A 17,136-nucleotide genomic window follows, 5' to 3' on the forward strand; every position below is an offset into this window, starting at 1 on the left:
TCTATTTAAAAGGTCCCACATTATACCACCAGAATTGAGTGTGATTAGCCGTTACAAGACCATGTGATGTCAGTAGAGGCCGATTTTCAAAAAGGCTTGTAATGGCTAATCACACTCACACCTGTTGGTATATCATGACACCATTAAGGTCTGTTGGTTTGTCAGCCACTGTCTGGTGTTCCTGTCTTGGTTTGTGCTTCCTTTGTTCAAGGTGACCTTAAAGATCCCATGCCATTCTATTTTATGATGCTTTAATATAGGTATTAGTGGGCCACAAACACAGTATTCAAAGACGTCCCCGAAATTCAGCCGTGGTGCAGAGTTACAGTCACTCCGAAACAGTCGCACATTGAGCTTCCCTCAAACGCGCTGTTTCGGTGGGCGTGTCAAGGCAGGTCAAGGAGGGGGGTGGGGGTGTGGCCCTGAGCAGCTTGTAGCCACTACCATGCGCTCTGTATACGGTGGGCGTGTCAAGGCAGGTCAAGGAGGGGGGTGGGGGTGTGGCCCTGAGCAGCTTGTAGCCACTGACAGTACCATGCGCTCTGTTTACGGTGGATGTATCGCAATGGCTCGTAAAAACCCATATTATCCATAGATATCTATATCATATAATATATAATATCACCTGGCCCTGAGCAACTTGTAGCCACGGTACCATGCGCTCTGTTTACGGTGGATGTATCGTAATGGCTCTTAGAAACCCATATTATACATAGATATCTATATCATATAATATATAATATATATTATCACGGCCAAAAGCTGTGTGAGCCTCCAGACGATAGGTTATTATGAATCTCAAACGACCGCGTCTACTTCAGATTGATGTGGAAGTGGAAGAACCAGAGACGTCGGAGAACCCGACGAAGTCCTTTATGATTCATTATATCGTCTGGACGCGCACACAGCTTTTGGCCGTGATAATATGTATTATTTGATATGGATATCTATGTATTATATGATATTATTTAGATATAGAGCAGAGCTCCAGGACTGTAACGCAAGTGTTGTACACTTCCTTGTTATTTGGATAACCGTTCTGCTGTTGGTGTGATGGCGCATAACACGTCGGACTCTCGCCTCTGGTATTTCTACAACGAGACTCGTAGTGGGGGTTATCTCAGCCATGGTTGAGAATGAATTGGGGGAAAGGAACTTTGGCTTTGACTCCCTGAAGTAGGCTACATGAACCACGACATGGAGGAGAAAAGGATTGTTGGCCGCGAATGTATCCCGCTTGAGCCCTGCTTCCTGCCGCCTCGGCAGCGGTCAGCGCTAATCACCGCATCCTGAAGCCGAGGCGATGGTCCATCGGCAGCGAGGCTCCGGCGGGGGACGACCGCGGTCAACAATCCCTTTCTCCTCCATGTCGTGGTTCATGACTTCAGGGAGTCAAAGCCAAAGTTCCTTTCCCCCAATTCATTCTCAACCATGGCTGAGATAACCCCCACTACGGGTCTAGTTGTAGAAATACCATAGACGAGAGTCCGACGTGTTATGCGCCATCACACCAACAGCAGAACGGTTATCCAAATAACAAGGAACTGTACAACACTTGCGTTACAGTCCTGGAGCTCTATATCTAAATAATATCATATACTACATAGATATCTATATCAAATAATACATATTATCACGGCCAAAAGCTGTGTGCACGTCCAGACGATATAATGAATCACAAAGGACTTCGTCGGGTTCTCCGACGTCTCTGGTTCTTCCACTTCCACATCAATCCGTAGTAGACAGAACTGTGCGCTGCCTGCTGCCTGCTGCCGGCGCGAGGCACCACCGCCCGGCTGCCCGCTGCCGGGCGGTGGTGCTTCGCGGCGGTGGTGCCTCGCGGCAACCGGTGGCAGGCAGCATGTCGCAGTTCATGTAGTTCGATGTCGTTCTGCCATTGCATTCAAAATTCTGTAACTAGCCTGTTACTACGAACTAAGCAACTACCGTACACGTATTAGCATTTAGCACTAGCTCAATCACGACTCCTTCAGTATTCTTGTGGGTGGTTACGAACCAACCAAGTGGGCAGGGCCATGAATAATAATTTGACAACGCTACGTCACAGTGTCACCTTATCCAGATCGGCTCATTTCTTCTGCCTTTTTCCTTTCATTGCCTATTGCATTCAGCAGACAAACTGCATAGATTTCAAACTTACCACAGCTCACAAACTTATTCAGACCTATGTTATTTAACAAACAATAGGAAAAATGTGATTTTAATGGCATGGGCTCTTTAAACCAGAGCTTCTGGTAGTTTGACTTTACCTCAACAATAATACGCTTTATTCTCCACACACACATTCTTTGCCTCACTGATTAACTACAGTAATGTATATGTGACGTTGGTTGTGTTTTGGTTATTTAAATTAAGTTGAGTACAAAAATACTAAAGAAAACTTTTTGAAAAGTAGATTTCTGTTTGAACTACCTTTTTTGTCACATTTCATTGTTCGGCCAAAACTTAGTAGCATTTGGTCTATCATTGCCCTGCATGCTTATGAGTTTCACACTCCTGGTTTAAAGGGTTACGGTAGGGGTTATGTTTAATGGTTAGGGTTTAGTTTAAATGGTTAGGGTCGTTAAAAAGGGAAAACACACCGTTTGAAAGAAGACGCTGGGTTCCTTTCCAAATAAGTTGGCTCCTGTTGAGAAATAGATCATATATTAAATGAAAAACATACATAAATATATTGCACGTAATATGACATTAATATCAACATAGGAATGATACTAAATGGCTCAAATAAATATGTACAATTAGAGAGCCAGGCATTTCTAAATACCAAATGGTTCGACGTATTTAAAAGATATATTACTGAAAGTGCAAAAACGCAATTAACAATGGTAACAGCTCGAAAGAAGCTTTTCATAGAAAAATGACAAATGCAAATGACTTGATTGACATTGACCCGATCACCCTCTTCATTAAACGACCTGTCATTCATTCAACTAGGAAATTACATATGCCCCCTCCAACTCAATCCAGGTAAACACAGAAACAACATTCACATTTAGGGCATTTAGCAGACACTTTTTTCCAGAGCGACTTACAACATTTGTCAGAAGAAGGAGAAACATCTATCGCTGTCAGTACAGTAAGGATGTTCATAGTGCCTAGCACTCACAATCGCAAGGTTAACAAATTCCCTGTATACAACAAATATAGCTATGATAAGATGCTAAACAAAGTACTATTTTTAAGTGCCAGGAAGTACAACAACAATAAGTGTGTACATTAAGTACCAGGAAGTGCAACTACAAAAAGTGCGTACACTATGTACTAAGACGTACAACATACAATGTGCGTATATTAAGTGCCAATTAGTACGCACATTAAGTGTCAGAACAAGTACTAAGTAGGAAACTCATGACAACGTTGGCTTGGTTCTTGTATTATTGTATTGAGAGCATCGTCCTCTAGACCCAATAGTGAACTAGACCAAGTAGTCCTTAGACCCATTAGTCCTCTAGACCCAATAGTCCTCTAGTCATCTAGACCCAATAGTCCTCTAGTCATCTAGACCCAGTAGTCATCTATACCCAGTAGTCCTCTAGAACCAGTAGTCCTCTAGAACCAGTAGTCCTCTGGAGACACAGTAGTCTTCTAGACCCAATAGTCCTGTTGACCCAATAGTGCTCTAAACCCGAGGGTGTTAACGCATTGAGGGCGCCATGTGAGCCTCTACTGAACTGTCAACACATCAATCAGAGATGTATATTCAGATTGGTCGGGGCACGTGTGTATAGATCCAGGGACGACAAATACCTCTGGTTCACTAAAACTATGAGGTATAAACTCTTAATAAACTAGACAACAGACAAACACGGAAAAACCTTTTAAGCAGAATATCCGAAGATCGAGAAAGCTGCCGCACGGGCGCCGCCATGTTGGATTGCGTCAGCGTGAGGTGACCAATCAGAAGCCTGAGTGAAGGTGACCAATCAGAAGCGATGTCAACAATGACCTGTATCCGCAGTTACGTATCGCGTTGGAGGTGACACCGTCATAGCAATTGAAAGTAGAAAATAGAAATCACACAATATTGAAACATTACTTGGACCGAAGAAGAGTGAAGCAAAAAAGTAGAATGTTTGTTTCTTTTGTTGTTGAATTGTATACTCTTCGCTTTGAGAATCACTGAAAGACCCGCTTCACATGCTGTCACTCACGCGGCCCCCACACCTCCTTTTCTCACTCAAATTACGCGCTATTTCTCGACTGCGCCAACTTTTTCAATAACGTAACCTCGTATATAACAGAAACGTCCATTGCTTTTCATTATTTAAGATTTGGCCAGTTGACAGTGGCGTCGCTTTTGTAGAGGCGCGTTCAGGGTCCTGGTGATAACGATACGGCTCGCCAAGGATGACGCTCACTCTTACGCACTATATGAAACACTAACTAACACACACACACACACACACACACACACACACACACACACACACACACACACACACACACACACACACACACACACACACACACACACACACACACACACACACACACACACACACACACATAAACAAACAAACACACATAGAATATGACGCAACTTGTATTAACAATATCAACAATATAATAAAGACAAAGGTAATAAGATTCAAGAAACGCTCAATTATTGGGTTGTACCATTGCGAAAAGGTCGCAATGTTTTATGAGATGAGTAGTTCCTGAACGCGTTCGCAAAATAAATGGACAGTCTTGTACCATTATCTTTCCTTCATTTTTACAAAAAAAAATGCCCTGGATCAAACGTTTTATGACTAACTTGACGGATGATTGGCTTGGTTCCTGGCTTAAAACTCAATATATAATGATTTAACGAAAAGTCAACCGTGAAAATTAATGATAGTGAATTAGAACGGAAAAGTATGTACATAATGGAAATGCATACTGCATTAACAATTGCACAAACAAACACAGAGTGGGCATCACATCGCATCTGTGGGTTTTCATACACCTATGTTCCAAAAGCAAGATTGTAGAGGTGCGTTTTGAGCTTTACTTTGAATAGCTCCACAGAGTCAGCTTCCCTGATCACCGGTGGCAGCCTATTCCTAGGAAGAGGGCTCGATAGGCAAACGCTCTCTGTCCAGCCGATTTCTTTATAACCCTCGGTAGTGAAAGAAGGCCAGCTCCCGAAGACCGGAGGGACCGAGAAGGAATATAATGCTACGGACACACCAAACGCGTTACTCGCGTTGGAACGCGTGTAACGTGCCTTGACGCTTGATCATTGTCACAAAAATGGTTCAACGCGTCCAACGCGTCATGAGCCCGCCCATTTTCTCCCGCTCCTTCTCTTTCCAAAGCTCCACAAACATGAAGGTCACCACCATCGCAGCGCTGTATGTGTTGTGGAAGTTGGAAGAGAGAAATAAACTCAAACGCCGTTGTGTTTGGGTGCATGAGATCATCCGTAGGCGCTCAGAGCTGCGTGAGTTTCACCACCTCCTACATATCAGCGGCCGAGCGCCTGTCCATCTGTCTCCGGTAAGTTGCGGTTTCATAGGCTATCAAAATCAGCACATTCTGTAGTCATATACTATCGGAAAGTGCATGCATCTATTTCCAATGCGCTGTTTATATTTGAGTAGTGACACATTTATTCAAGTATCGTGCACTAGGCTCACCCGTGGCATAGGCCATTGTGACATGACAGGCAATATTCATTGAGTTAAATTCAACACAAGGCAAACGAAAGCGTGCTGACATGACATGGTGGTGATATGAGTTGCTTTCCCCATTGCACCTACCTGCTATTCATTTTTCCTGTCAATGCTCCACGGTGTTTCAACCTAAACGCACATCTGTTTTATGCAAACTAAATAAAGAAATGCATCATGGCTCAACATATTCATCCATATTATACTATGTGAGTAAATTCCACATTGACCTCCTTGTCAAGCTTTTGAAAGTAAAGTAAGCTGATGCAAATCCACTGTAAACACTAGTCGAGACATTTACCTGTGCAGCGAGATAATTGGCCTACAGATTTGCTATACAACTGATATGCTCAATAAGGCTAAAATAAATTATTCATGTTTTGCAGATTCCTGGCTAGTGGTGATTAGTTTTGAACGATCGCCAACAGCTTTCAGGTCGGGGCCTCCACCGTGGCTTCCGTCGTCTCGGATGTGGTCACAGCTATTTGGGACTGCCTGGTGGAGGAGTTCATGGCTGTGCCCACTGCAGAGGAGTGGAGAGTGGTTGCAGAGCGGTTCGAGGAGTGGTGGAACTTCCCTCTCTGCTGTGGTGCCATCGATGGGAAGCATGTAGTTCTGAAGGCCCCTGCGAACTCCGGTTCGCAGTTCTTCAACTACAAGGGAACGTTTTCCATCGTTCTCTTGGCAGTTGTCGACGCAGACTACTGCTTCCGGGTCATCGATGTGGGGGGCTACGGGAGAACCAGCGATGGAGGAATTCTGGCCAACTCTGCGTTTGGTCAGGCCCTCCACGCTGGCGATCTCCAGCTCCCTGCTGACAGAGCACTGCCGGGGGCTGAGCACAGAGGACCCCTGCCTCATGTGTTTGTAGCGGACGAGGCCTTTCCGCTACGGACCAACCTCATGAGGCCATTCCCCGGACGCGTCCTCCCACCAGAGCGGCGCGTCTTTAACTACCGTCTGTCCCGGGCTCGGTTGGTGGTGGAGGACGCATTTGGCATCCTCTCCTCTCAGTGGCGGATCTATCGGAGGGTCATCGAGGTCCGTCCGGAGCTGGCAGAGAGATGCATCAAGGCCACCTGTGTGCTCCACAATTTCCTCCGCAGAACAGCACCAACAGCAGCAGTGAGGGAGTGCATCCCGGGTGGTGCGGTGGAGCCTCTGCCAAGGCTGGGGAGCGCGGCTGCAAACAACGCCGGGAGAGAGGCCATTCGGATCCGTGAAGCCTTCACCTCCTACTTCTCTCAAGAAGGAACCGTCTCGTGGCAGGACGACATCCAGTGCAGTGCACAAGCAACCCCAAAACGGCTCTTTTAAGAGCCACCCACACAAAACAAAAGCAGCAATTCCTTCATTATTATTAAAATAGTTATATTAAGTAGCGAAATGTATGAATATTTGTGTCTGTGCATGCTAGATCATAAAATCATATATTGAGACAAGAGTTAATACTTTTATCTTATTGCTTTTCCTAACTGATGGCATACCATTCAATTATTTTATCTTGTTTTATTATTTTATCAGTTTTATTACATGTTTTGGAACTTATTTATTGTATTGCATCTTGTAATATGTTTTATTACATGATTCTTATTGTCTTTGATTATCTGTTATTGTTAAGCACTTTTTTACTTTGTTTTGAAAGGCGCTGCAAACAACGCCGGGAGAGAGGACATTCTGATCCGTGAGACCTTCACCTCCTACCTCTCTGAAGGAACCGTCTCGTGGCAGGACGACATCTAGTGCAGTGCACAAGCAACCCCAAAACGGCTCTTTTAAGAGCCAACCACACAAAACATAAGCGGCAATTCCTTCATTATTAAGTTGTTATTAAATTTTTTATATTAAGTAGCAAAATGTATTTGTATTTGTGTCCGTGCATGCTAGATCTTAAAATTATATTGAGAGAAGTTATTAAAAATATTTTATTTACAAAACGACTAACAAAACAACATATTATAAATATAAAACAGAACACAAAAACATTAACATCTTCCTAAAAAAGAAGCTGTTTGTGAGAAAGGATTTACCTAACAAACTACCTTTCTCACAAACAGCTTATTTTTTTGTCACAGCAGCCCAGTTCTTTCCCTGGAGAGATTGTCACCATCACTCTTGCTAATAAGCAGGAGCAGGATTAGACAGGTTCCAAATTAAGGTTGATTTGGGTGGCGTCAAATATGACTTTGTGAATTTGGAATTTCACATACTCCTTTGCGTCTGGTGGCAATCTCTTCAGGGAAGGAAGTAGGCCGTTAAAAAACTGTGCGTCTGTGCACAACTGTCCATCCCTCTGCAGGGCCTGGAGGATGGCCTCCTGTATCGGGGTGTTCCCACATGGTACCCCGCTGGCTCTCTTCCTCTTCATCCCTGTATGAAATGTAAAACACCATCATTTGTAAGTTAGTGCAATATACCTTCACAATTGAAAAGCCAAAACGTTATCAATACACCTGTTTAACCTGCATGTGTGGTTGGTTGGAAGTGTCAATTATAGTAGTAATCCGTTAACCGTATTCATATCAGTTAAAGCTTAAACGGTTAGCCATAAACATAGTTGAACCCCTGAAATTAAAGCCATACAACTTTGTCCTGTACATACCGCCCGGTGGTCTTGGGGCAGGGCCAGCGACAGGGGCAGGAGTAGCAGCGGCAGCAACATCGTCAGGGTCTGATTCATTCCCTGACAGCTGATCTGTTATTGAGAAAGAAGTCTTGGTTTTTTTTTGGCTTGGAAGATATACGAATGATCTATATTACAGCACATTAAAGATGGAGACAGAATCGTGCAGCATTATGAACCTTTTCTCAATACAGAATGTGGCCATAATGCAGAAGCTGTATACGTGTCTTCACTTCAACAAACCTGTATTGTGCGATGGCCCTCCTGCTGCTGCTGCTGCCTCATCACGCTCCTCATCTGCCTCATCACGCTCCTCATCTGCTTCTCCTACCCCTGAAGTCTCTGAAGCCCAGTCATCCTCCATCTTTACCTCTATCTCTGCCCACCGAGGATGGTTGCTGCTGGTCTCCTTCGGTGTGACAAAGGGGTCGAGGAAGGACAGGACCGCAAAGAACTTCCATTTCTTCACTGTCCTTGCCGCTGACCCGCTCTTTTTTCCCTCTTTCTCACTCCTTTTCTCCCTGATGTATCTGTCCCTGAGGGACTTCCATTTCCTGCGACAAACGTCCACTGACAAGAACATAATATACATATTAAGTTGTGTAGCCTGACAAGCGGGACAGTCTGTTGTAGTATCACTTTATATTAGCGCTAACTGGTGCTACCGCTAACCGGCGCGAACTTGTATCATAGTAAACACAACCGATAACTGAAGCCAAGCAAAATACAAATTATTCACTCAACTTACCAGGAATCCCCGTCTCCTCGCCCACGACGACCCACGCCTGCTGCTTTTTAATTCTGTCCCTGTAAAACACCAACGTGTTGTCGTACAGGACAGATTGACCAAGCACCGCCACTATCAGTGCGTCTTCCATTTCTTCTTTGTTCTTTCTGCTTCTGTCTACCAGTGACTTCGGGTCGCCCCTAACGCGACGCTTCAACGCGTGTAACGAGTCTACGCGCCTATACCAATGGGTCCCTATGCAAAAATGCCAATAGTATCTGTCTGCGTCCTGCAAGACGGAGGCGTAACTTGTAGTAGGAGGCGTAACTTGTTCTTTTCTAAATCGCGGTCCACGCGAGATCTTTCTCTTTGGCGGTAAACAAAAAGCGTTGCAAATCACGGTTCACACGAGATCTTCATTGAAGTCGGGTCTTCCGATATTCATGACGGTAAGTACATTTAAGGCCTAATATTTGAGGTCCGAGTTGCGGTCATTTATGTACCCGCGCACCGCTGCTACATACAGATCACTTCCGCGATTTAGAAAAGTACTAGACACGCCTCCGACTACATATTACGCCTCCTAGTGCAAGTTACGCCTCCTCCGACTACAAGTTACGTCTCCTACTACAAGTTACGCCTCCGTCTTGCAGGACGCAGACAGACCCAACTCAAAAATGCAGATTTTCGACGCCCAAAACGCGGTTGGTGTGGCCGTACCTTTATAGGTTAGCAGTAACACCTTAAAATCCGATCTGAAAGTTATTGGTAGCGAGTGCAAAGAGGCAAGAATAGGTGTGATGTGATAAAACTTTCCCGTTCTGGTCAGCAGTATAGCTGCAGCATTCTGTACAACTTCTCCTGGTAGAGTTTGGTAGTCCCGAGAGCAATGAATTAAAGCAATCCAATCTTGACGATATAAATGCATGATTTAGTGTCTCTGCATCTGCTGCAGATTGGTCTATTTTTTGCAATATTTCTCAGGTGGAAAAAGGCTATTCTAGTTATACTTCTAACATGTTGGTCAAAACACAGAAGTTGCACTTCCTCATTGTTTTTTCTCTACAGCCTGACAAATTGCCGAATAAACGGTCAAAGTCTACACATGAAAAAATATCATTTAAATCCACAAAAAACATGTGTAATCCGGGGCATATAAAGACTGAGACCAGAAAACAATTACTTTTTCTGCATTGAAACCCATTCATGTTTTACGATCTCATAGGTCCCATGGGGGTCGACCGGAAAAGGCGGGACTTCGCCACTCTGTTGCCCTTAAGCGCATCAAACCAGGAAATTACGTCATGTTCGCGCGTAAAACCAACTCGGGCGGGCCGTGTACTCGAATGCGGCATACAAGCAAAGATGGCTGCGCCCATATTGGACGGCAAGTTATGATGTATTTTCTTTGTATTTTTTACCACTTTGGTCCCTTTAATGTAATTTTAAATGATCGTACACACTTGATTACATTGCTGCTTTATTCCGGTCACCCATGTATGTATTGCACGGTCTTGCTGTGCGTGCAATACAATGTAAAGTTTTTACTTCGAGCTGGTTTGCTAAGAGGCTAATGTAGCTAACAATAACAATGCATGGCTTTGTTGAAATGTTAATGGTTCGCGGTGATCCTTCAAGGATGAGGCTTCCGTTGAGATAACCGTTTAATTTCAATGTGAAATTATTATTTCACATTGACCTGACACTGTACCCAAAAAGGGAGAATGATGGACATGTTTTTAGCCTACTTTTGTTGGAAAATTATACTTGAGGTGGGAAATGGTCGAAAATTTGTGTTTTTGGTAGTGGTTTAATAAAAAATGGATAGGCATACAGAGATTGAAAAAGTTATAAATGGTTGTAGATTAGTTTAAGGTGGGTTTCACCTCAGAGCGTTCTGTTTATTCATTCACAGCATACTTCACAAGTTGCAGTCTGTAACATAAATCGTGCTTTTCTTTTTAGTCTTCCTCAACCAGAGCATGGTTGCGTTCCTTGACAAGGACAGAACTGTGCCTTACCAGCCCACGGACGGCTGCATTGGGGATGAGGGCACCGGGATGGCTACCAACCTACACCCTGCAGATTGCTCTTGCACGGGTGAGTTATTAAGAAGCATTACACTGTTGACATGAGCGTACTTCAACAGTCATTTATCCCTGGGAGCTGCAAGTACTGTGCTGACATGTTTCCTTTTTATGATTCAGATACCTGCAATATCAAGCCAACTGCACCACTGCCGGTGAATGAGGGTTTTACCAAAGCTCAGACACACTTCCTCATCCACCTGATGAAGGTCCACCTTGAGGTAGAGGGCGGGATACCTGTAAAGTCCCTCGATGACCTCAACAGGCGGCTGAGGCTGGGCAAGAAGCCAAAGAAGCTGCTGTGGGAGGAGATGACTGGGAAGCTTGCCGGACAGTTCAAGGAGGACTTCCAGACCGACAAGGTGGCGCGCAAGTGGTTGACGCTGGTGGAGAGATATGAGAAAGTCAAGCAGAAGAACGTGTTGAAAGAAAAGAGGCCTTTCCGCTTCCAATTCTACAGGGAGATGGACGAGCTGCTTGGGGGAGACAATGACGTGGAGCCACCCGGTGTGAAGAGCGATTGTGCTGGAGTGGTGACAGGCATACCCGGTGCACTGAGGCAGTCCAACGGTGCTCCCTCACCAGCGTTATCAGACGGGGCTCCCTCAGCTGGGCCTTCCAGCACCACAGTGTTGCCACCTCCGGGTCGAGCCCCCACCGTACCCTCTGACACCCTGAGGTTGCGGAACCGGAAGAGGATGAATGACCTGAGGGACATGACGGAGGATTACCTCTTGGCCTATCTTGAGAGGTCAGATGCTGCTGCCACGGCTGCTTCCCAGAGGCGGCACGAAGACACCCTGAGCGAGATGAGGGCGCTGAGGGAGGATCAGAGGGAGCTCCTCCAGTTGTTCAGCAGGATGGTGGACAAGATGTGAGACGGAATGACAACGGTCACAAACCTTCAAAGGAGACTTGTCTCCTTTTCTATTTTTTTAAATCTTTTATTTGCACTCTCAAATCTTATATAAAATGTTACTATTTTTACCGTGTACTTTTTTATTATTGGGTCGAATCTAAACGTCAACATCACTTCTATTGGAATACTTCCGGAGCCACACTAAATCCCATTAATTTTCTCCATTTGATTTTGATTAAAAGCCATTATGTCGTAACCATCCAAAGTATACTTACAACGCGCCATTATATTGTGAAACGATGCTCCTGCATAAGCCACAAGTTAAAGACGTTAGGATCTAGGTTTTAGAAAAACACATGGTCATTTGAAACCACTTACTACTACACTACCAACGATCCTAAAGTGTAGCATGTCTTTGATTGGCGCTTGCTGTTACCAGGGAAACGTTTACCCCTGAAAGGCAAGTCGTCGGACAGCTACCACTGAATTAGATTGCTTAGCAAAGCAACCATGATTTCCCTTCGATTAGTGGAAGGTTAGAGAGTTGCAAGAGCTGTAGAGGAAATTGGCTGTACATGTTAAAATATGTAAATATATGATATAGCACTTTGGTAATTTTGGTAGCATAAAAGCAGAATACATAATGTTGAATGAATACAAGACTGAATTCACATGAGTAACGTTATTACGCTGTGACTGCAGTCGGGAACGTACCATGTCGAAGACAATGCTATACACTTCTATTAAGCACTACATAGACCAAACATACATCCACATAGAAAATATGACAATAAAAAAAATAAACAATATAATAACAAAGGTTACGGGATGCAAGAAACGCGCTAAACGATTGGGTTGTAACCATTGCGTACAATGGTTTATGGGATTAGTAGTTCTTGCACTCATTCCAAAAAATAATGCATTCAGTCTTGTACCTTTTTCTTTTGTTTTCCAAATTCATTTTTGCCACAAATCAAATGTTTCATGCTCACGACTACCTTGATGAACGATGGCTTGGTTCCAGGCTTAAAAGTTTTTATAGAACAATTTTACAAAAAGTAAATGGTGAAAATGAATGGGAAATGTACTTCCGGAACCAGAGCTGTTAAAAAAGGGGGCGGTCACCGTTGTTTAAATTTATGTTTTTAAAAGTAATTATAACCCCATCCGTTTTTTTTCAAAGACAGCCCAAATTGTATGTACACAGCAAATGCAAATTTGACCATGCTGACGTGAAACCGAGGGGGTAAAATCATGTTCAAATCCCCCGTTCGCGGGCTAGATGTCTTTAGAATAATTTGCATGCTCACAAATGTTAAAAAATGTTTATGAATGGAGGCAACCGAATGCAAGAATGACTTCACAGCTGAGTGTAGACTACAAATACGATTAACTATTTAGGCTACTGACCACTTGTTTTTTAACCCAACAAAAGCCTCGAAAGAAATGTTCCTCTGCGTCTTTCGTAGATCGCGCCATCTTTCCCCATCTTCGTTTCAAGCGGCTGCGTCACTTTCTCTCTGACATTATCAGCAACTTGCGGATTTCACCGTCTTTCCAGTTAGAACTCCTCACTACTGATATCGCTGCGTTGTGTCTGTTCTAGAGCAAAGTCACCGTAAGTCAATAAGATCAATGGAAAATATACGAAGCCGTTAAACTGATTCTGAAAAAAAGTATAAATTATATCAATTATCTTTTATGACATATTTTCTGTTGATTTGTTAAACATTTGTACGGAAGTCAATGGTTGAGAATTTACCAAGTTACGAAGTCTGAAGTAGTTGAAGTGTTGGAGAATGGGCGGACGGCTTCGCCTTCTGAAAGGAAGTGCGATTCCAAGCTAATCTGAACATTGGAATGGAGTCTCTAGGTGAAAAAACGTTGATTTCCCCCGTGTGGACCAACTTAGTTATGCTACATTTTGGTGTGAGACTTGTTTGTTCATGCTTATTAGTATGTTTTGGGTTGTAATTTTGCTTCCCATCAAGACATGGATTAAAGTTCTCCGTCGCTACGACGGATTTCCGTCATTTGGAGTTCACAGAGGCCACTTCACATCTCCGATAACGTCGGGACAAATTTACAAACAGGCGTCATTTGGATAAACTAATCGCATATTAAGGATCTAAATAGGTACTTTCTCGCATAAAAAAATATTAAAACTTAAGAAAGTGATGTATTAACAGCACTGAAGCGAGAATTAAAACAGCTTTTAGCAGCTTTACCGCTACCGCTGCCGCGAAATGCATTCTGGGAAACTTGCATACTGTACTGCGGTGCAGTCGGTCTGCTGTATACTGCATACTGAATCCAACATTCAGTATGCAGTATACAGTACATACCGCGCAGTATGTAGTCGGCAGTACGGTAGTATGCAGTTTCGAACATGGACATAATACACGCGTGTATTATGCATGGACATAATAAAGGAGGTATTATGTCGTCATGCGTCAACGCCGGTAAAATTGTCAAATTATATAGTGAGTATTTAAAAGGTCTACCGTTAAAATTGACTGAAAACACAAGCATTTTAATGTACATCCCGATTATATATTAAATATATATTAAATATATTATATACAAATGTATATATATACACACCATTTTCGCGCCACATCTTACGTCTCTTTGTTGTGTTAGTGTTGAGTGTCAGAGCGAAAGTTAAGCTAGTATGAACTCCCTTATAATGATTGACGGCTCTGATGTATCGGATATTGATAAAACACAAAAAAATAAATGGAGATGGGCATGGCTGACGGAAACGGGAAACGATGGCAAGCCTTTTTTAGAGAGTAAAATATGAGACAAGCTTTGCAAAAAAAAAATCTTAGAGTCTAATTGAAAAGACAACAAAAAAATTGCAATAGATGCAAAAGAACAGCTGTTAAAAATCCTCCTCCTGTAAAACAGTATTGGTCGAGCATTTAAACGTGATGACTGCATTTGGTGCTGACGTCTTATACATTTGTATTTCTTAAGCAGGTGTCAATTAACCTAACCTGGAACATGTTTAACACACTGCACGTGACTTGGCTGTAGCGCGAATAAAATTTCAGTCAGAAGATTTTTTTTCACTTTAATCCCTGCATCAAGATGTTTTCCATCGAGGCCAAGGAAAAGAGGTTAGGAAAGGACATAGGACATCATTTTGTGACCATCCAGTCTTAGCCTTTCTTCCTAGGAGCTCGGTGACAGTCCCAGTACACGGTTCCCGGAGCAAGAAGAAGGGAAGAAGTTGTCGATATTTTCTTAGAAAACTTTTATTGGAGAAAACCCGACAAATGTTTTTCATCACACAAGACTCACTACATTCCTATCCTATCACACTGTAATATAAAATGTTTCTCGATGGACATCTATGCAAATAGATATTTAGAATCCAGTAACCAGTCATACCAGTTCAAACACCTCGTCTCTAGCAAATGTACAAATGAGTGTTGGTTAACATTGTTAACTAGTTAGTTGTTTTTTTTAAAGTATGGCTGCAGGGTGCAGGCCTCAGTGGCAGCGACTAGTAAGGTTGTATATTGCGACCAACTGAATACCCCGACCTCTCACAATTTAGGAGATCTATGGTGGACTATGCTGGCATGTCAGGGGCTAGGAGGTAGCCTACTTCCAACACGCGGTCATTGTCAGAGGGTACAGTAGAAACATGGTGTTGCACCATCCTTGGTAGAAGACCAGCTGTGTATAAAGGCTCATTCTAAGGTTGGGAAAACACAACCATTCAGATTTTCATGGGATTATACAGTAATTCAACATTCTCTGATATATTATTTTATTTTATAAATTTCTACAAAATCTGGTCACAGAATTGTACTCACTGCATCTTTATGGTTTACTACAACCCTGACTTCAGTAGTGTTCTCAACAGCAACTATAATTCATTGTTAAACAATAAACATTTACAATTAATCAAAATGTGTATGTATGTAAAAAACGTATTTCCAAATCTTTATATACAATTATAAAAAAAAGTATATGCTATTAAAAAATCACAGATCCTTCTTTTAGTTAATTATAAAAATATATTATTTGTTAAAGGAGCTATATGTTACAAATGTACTGTACTCCATCATAAAATGACCATGATATGCATCAGAGATGAAGGAAACATGTAAATCCAAGTACTGGCTTTTCCAACTGGATCAACTGAGACTATACTGGAATCTACCACACCTAAAAAGACTCGGCCTCTCTCCAAGAAGCCCCATGACAACAGCTATGAGAAAAACACATTTGACAGATGGAGACAACTTAGAAGCCGAGAAGGATTTCAAGACGGATGCCACAGAAACTGGTTTATAATTTGCAAACAATAAATAAATGAAACACGTATCCATTAGCGGATCACCTTCCAGTGTAGGACTCGTCGTTGCTTGTCATTGTCAAAGAATAATGTAGCGCTTGGCTCGTCTTGCTCTTGTGTGTTCAGTGTCCCTGAACACACCACCTGGCAATCGGCGTGAGCTCAAATAGGATGAATTGGGACTGCACTTCTAATTGAACGGCTTGATGTTTAGGTTACATATTGTACCTTTAAAAAGGTGCTGTAGGAACGTTTTAAGGGTGCACTCACACTAGGCCATCTGGCCGTGGCCTTGGCCGTTTTCACACCTAACCGTGCTCAAATCTGCCAGTGTGAAGGTTGCACTCACACTAGGCCATCTGGCCGTGGCCGTTGGCCGTTTTCACAAACTATCTGAGCTATAATTTTTGTGCAAATTGTTACAAATGGCCTGGCCTGCTCTGTAAGAATACCCGTTTCGAGTTCATGCGCCTGCACTAGAAATCTTCCAGGTCATTTCTGATCTATAAGGTCATCCATTTCCTGATTGGTTAAGATAATCCATCCTGCATGTCAATCCCAGCTATGTGAATTGCAACACTTACAACAAGGAGAAGAGAAGGAGGGGACTTCTTTCGGTATTCTAGTTTCTACATGATGCTCTCTTAAGCTCTCTTTCGTTACAACTCACTTAATACCTACTGCACCTTCCAAAGAAAACCATTAACACGATTATGTGAAAACTTGATACCATATTCCAAACTTCGATGTTTAACAACTTAAAATATGAAAAGTCTCGAACAACATTGCATTTTCATTCATCATTTAAAATTGGCAAGAACAGAAAACCGTTAGTAATCACATATTC

General features: G+C 42.9%; 3 protein-coding genes across 6 annotated transcripts in view; 1 reads left to right on the plus strand and 2 right to left on the minus strand.

Moving 5' to 3' along the window:
* The window catches only part of pisd (phosphatidylserine decarboxylase), a 29,075-nt gene extending 24,999 nt beyond the window's left edge, over positions 1-4,076 (minus strand). Inside the window, exons 1-3 of one of the 2 annotated variants that reach the window (XM_030341902.1) lie at positions 4,061-4,076; positions 3,840-3,929; positions 2,604-2,647 (exon numbers count right to left, since the gene is read on the minus strand). In XM_030341902.1, the coding sequence (XP_030197762.1) occupies positions 2,604-2,647; positions 3,840-3,892 (97 nt within the window). In that variant the 5' untranslated portion in view covers positions 3,893-3,929; positions 4,061-4,076. Of the gene's footprint in view, positions 1-2,603; positions 2,648-3,839; positions 3,946-4,060 lie in introns of those variants that run through there. The other variant, XM_030341901.1, reaches the window with a different exon arrangement.
* Positions 4,077-7,594: 3,518 nt separating this feature from the next.
* Positions 7,595-9,337, minus strand: LOC115532291 (uncharacterized). Its single transcript, XM_030341974.1, has 4 exons — positions 9,050-9,337; positions 8,545-8,871; positions 8,281-8,373; positions 7,595-8,048 (listed from the first exon to the last, which is right to left on the minus strand). Exons 1-4 carry the CDS (start codon positions 9,177-9,179, stop codon positions 7,816-7,818), a joined length of 783 nt encoding a protein of 260 aa, XP_030197834.1. The 5' UTR covers positions 9,180-9,337; the 3' UTR covers positions 7,595-7,815.
* LOC115532290 (uncharacterized) lies at positions 9,247-12,107 on the plus strand. Of its 3 annotated transcripts, none has more exons than XM_030341972.1 (4): positions 9,247-9,477; positions 10,254-10,427; positions 10,994-11,128; positions 11,236-12,107. In XM_030341972.1, the coding sequence occupies exons 3-4, from the start codon at positions 11,011-11,013 to the stop codon at positions 11,991-11,993; spliced, it is 876 nt and encodes a 291-aa protein (XP_030197832.1). In that variant the 5' UTR covers positions 9,247-9,477; positions 10,254-10,427; positions 10,994-11,010; the 3' UTR covers positions 11,994-12,107. The 3 variants fall into 3 exon arrangements, with proteins under 3 accessions (XP_030197832.1, XP_030197831.1, XP_030197833.1); XM_030341971.1 differs by having other exon boundaries at positions 10,254-10,415; XM_030341973.1 differs by lacking the exon at positions 10,254-10,427 and having other exon boundaries at positions 9,388-9,477.
* The last annotated feature ends 5,029 nt before the right edge of the window (positions 12,108-17,136 follow it).

Source organism: Gadus morhua, chromosome 19, assembly GCF_902167405.1.
Source record: "Gadus morhua chromosome 19, gadMor3.0, whole genome shotgun sequence".
Lineage (NCBI taxonomy): Eukaryota > Metazoa > Chordata > Actinopteri > Gadiformes > Gadidae > Gadus > Gadus morhua.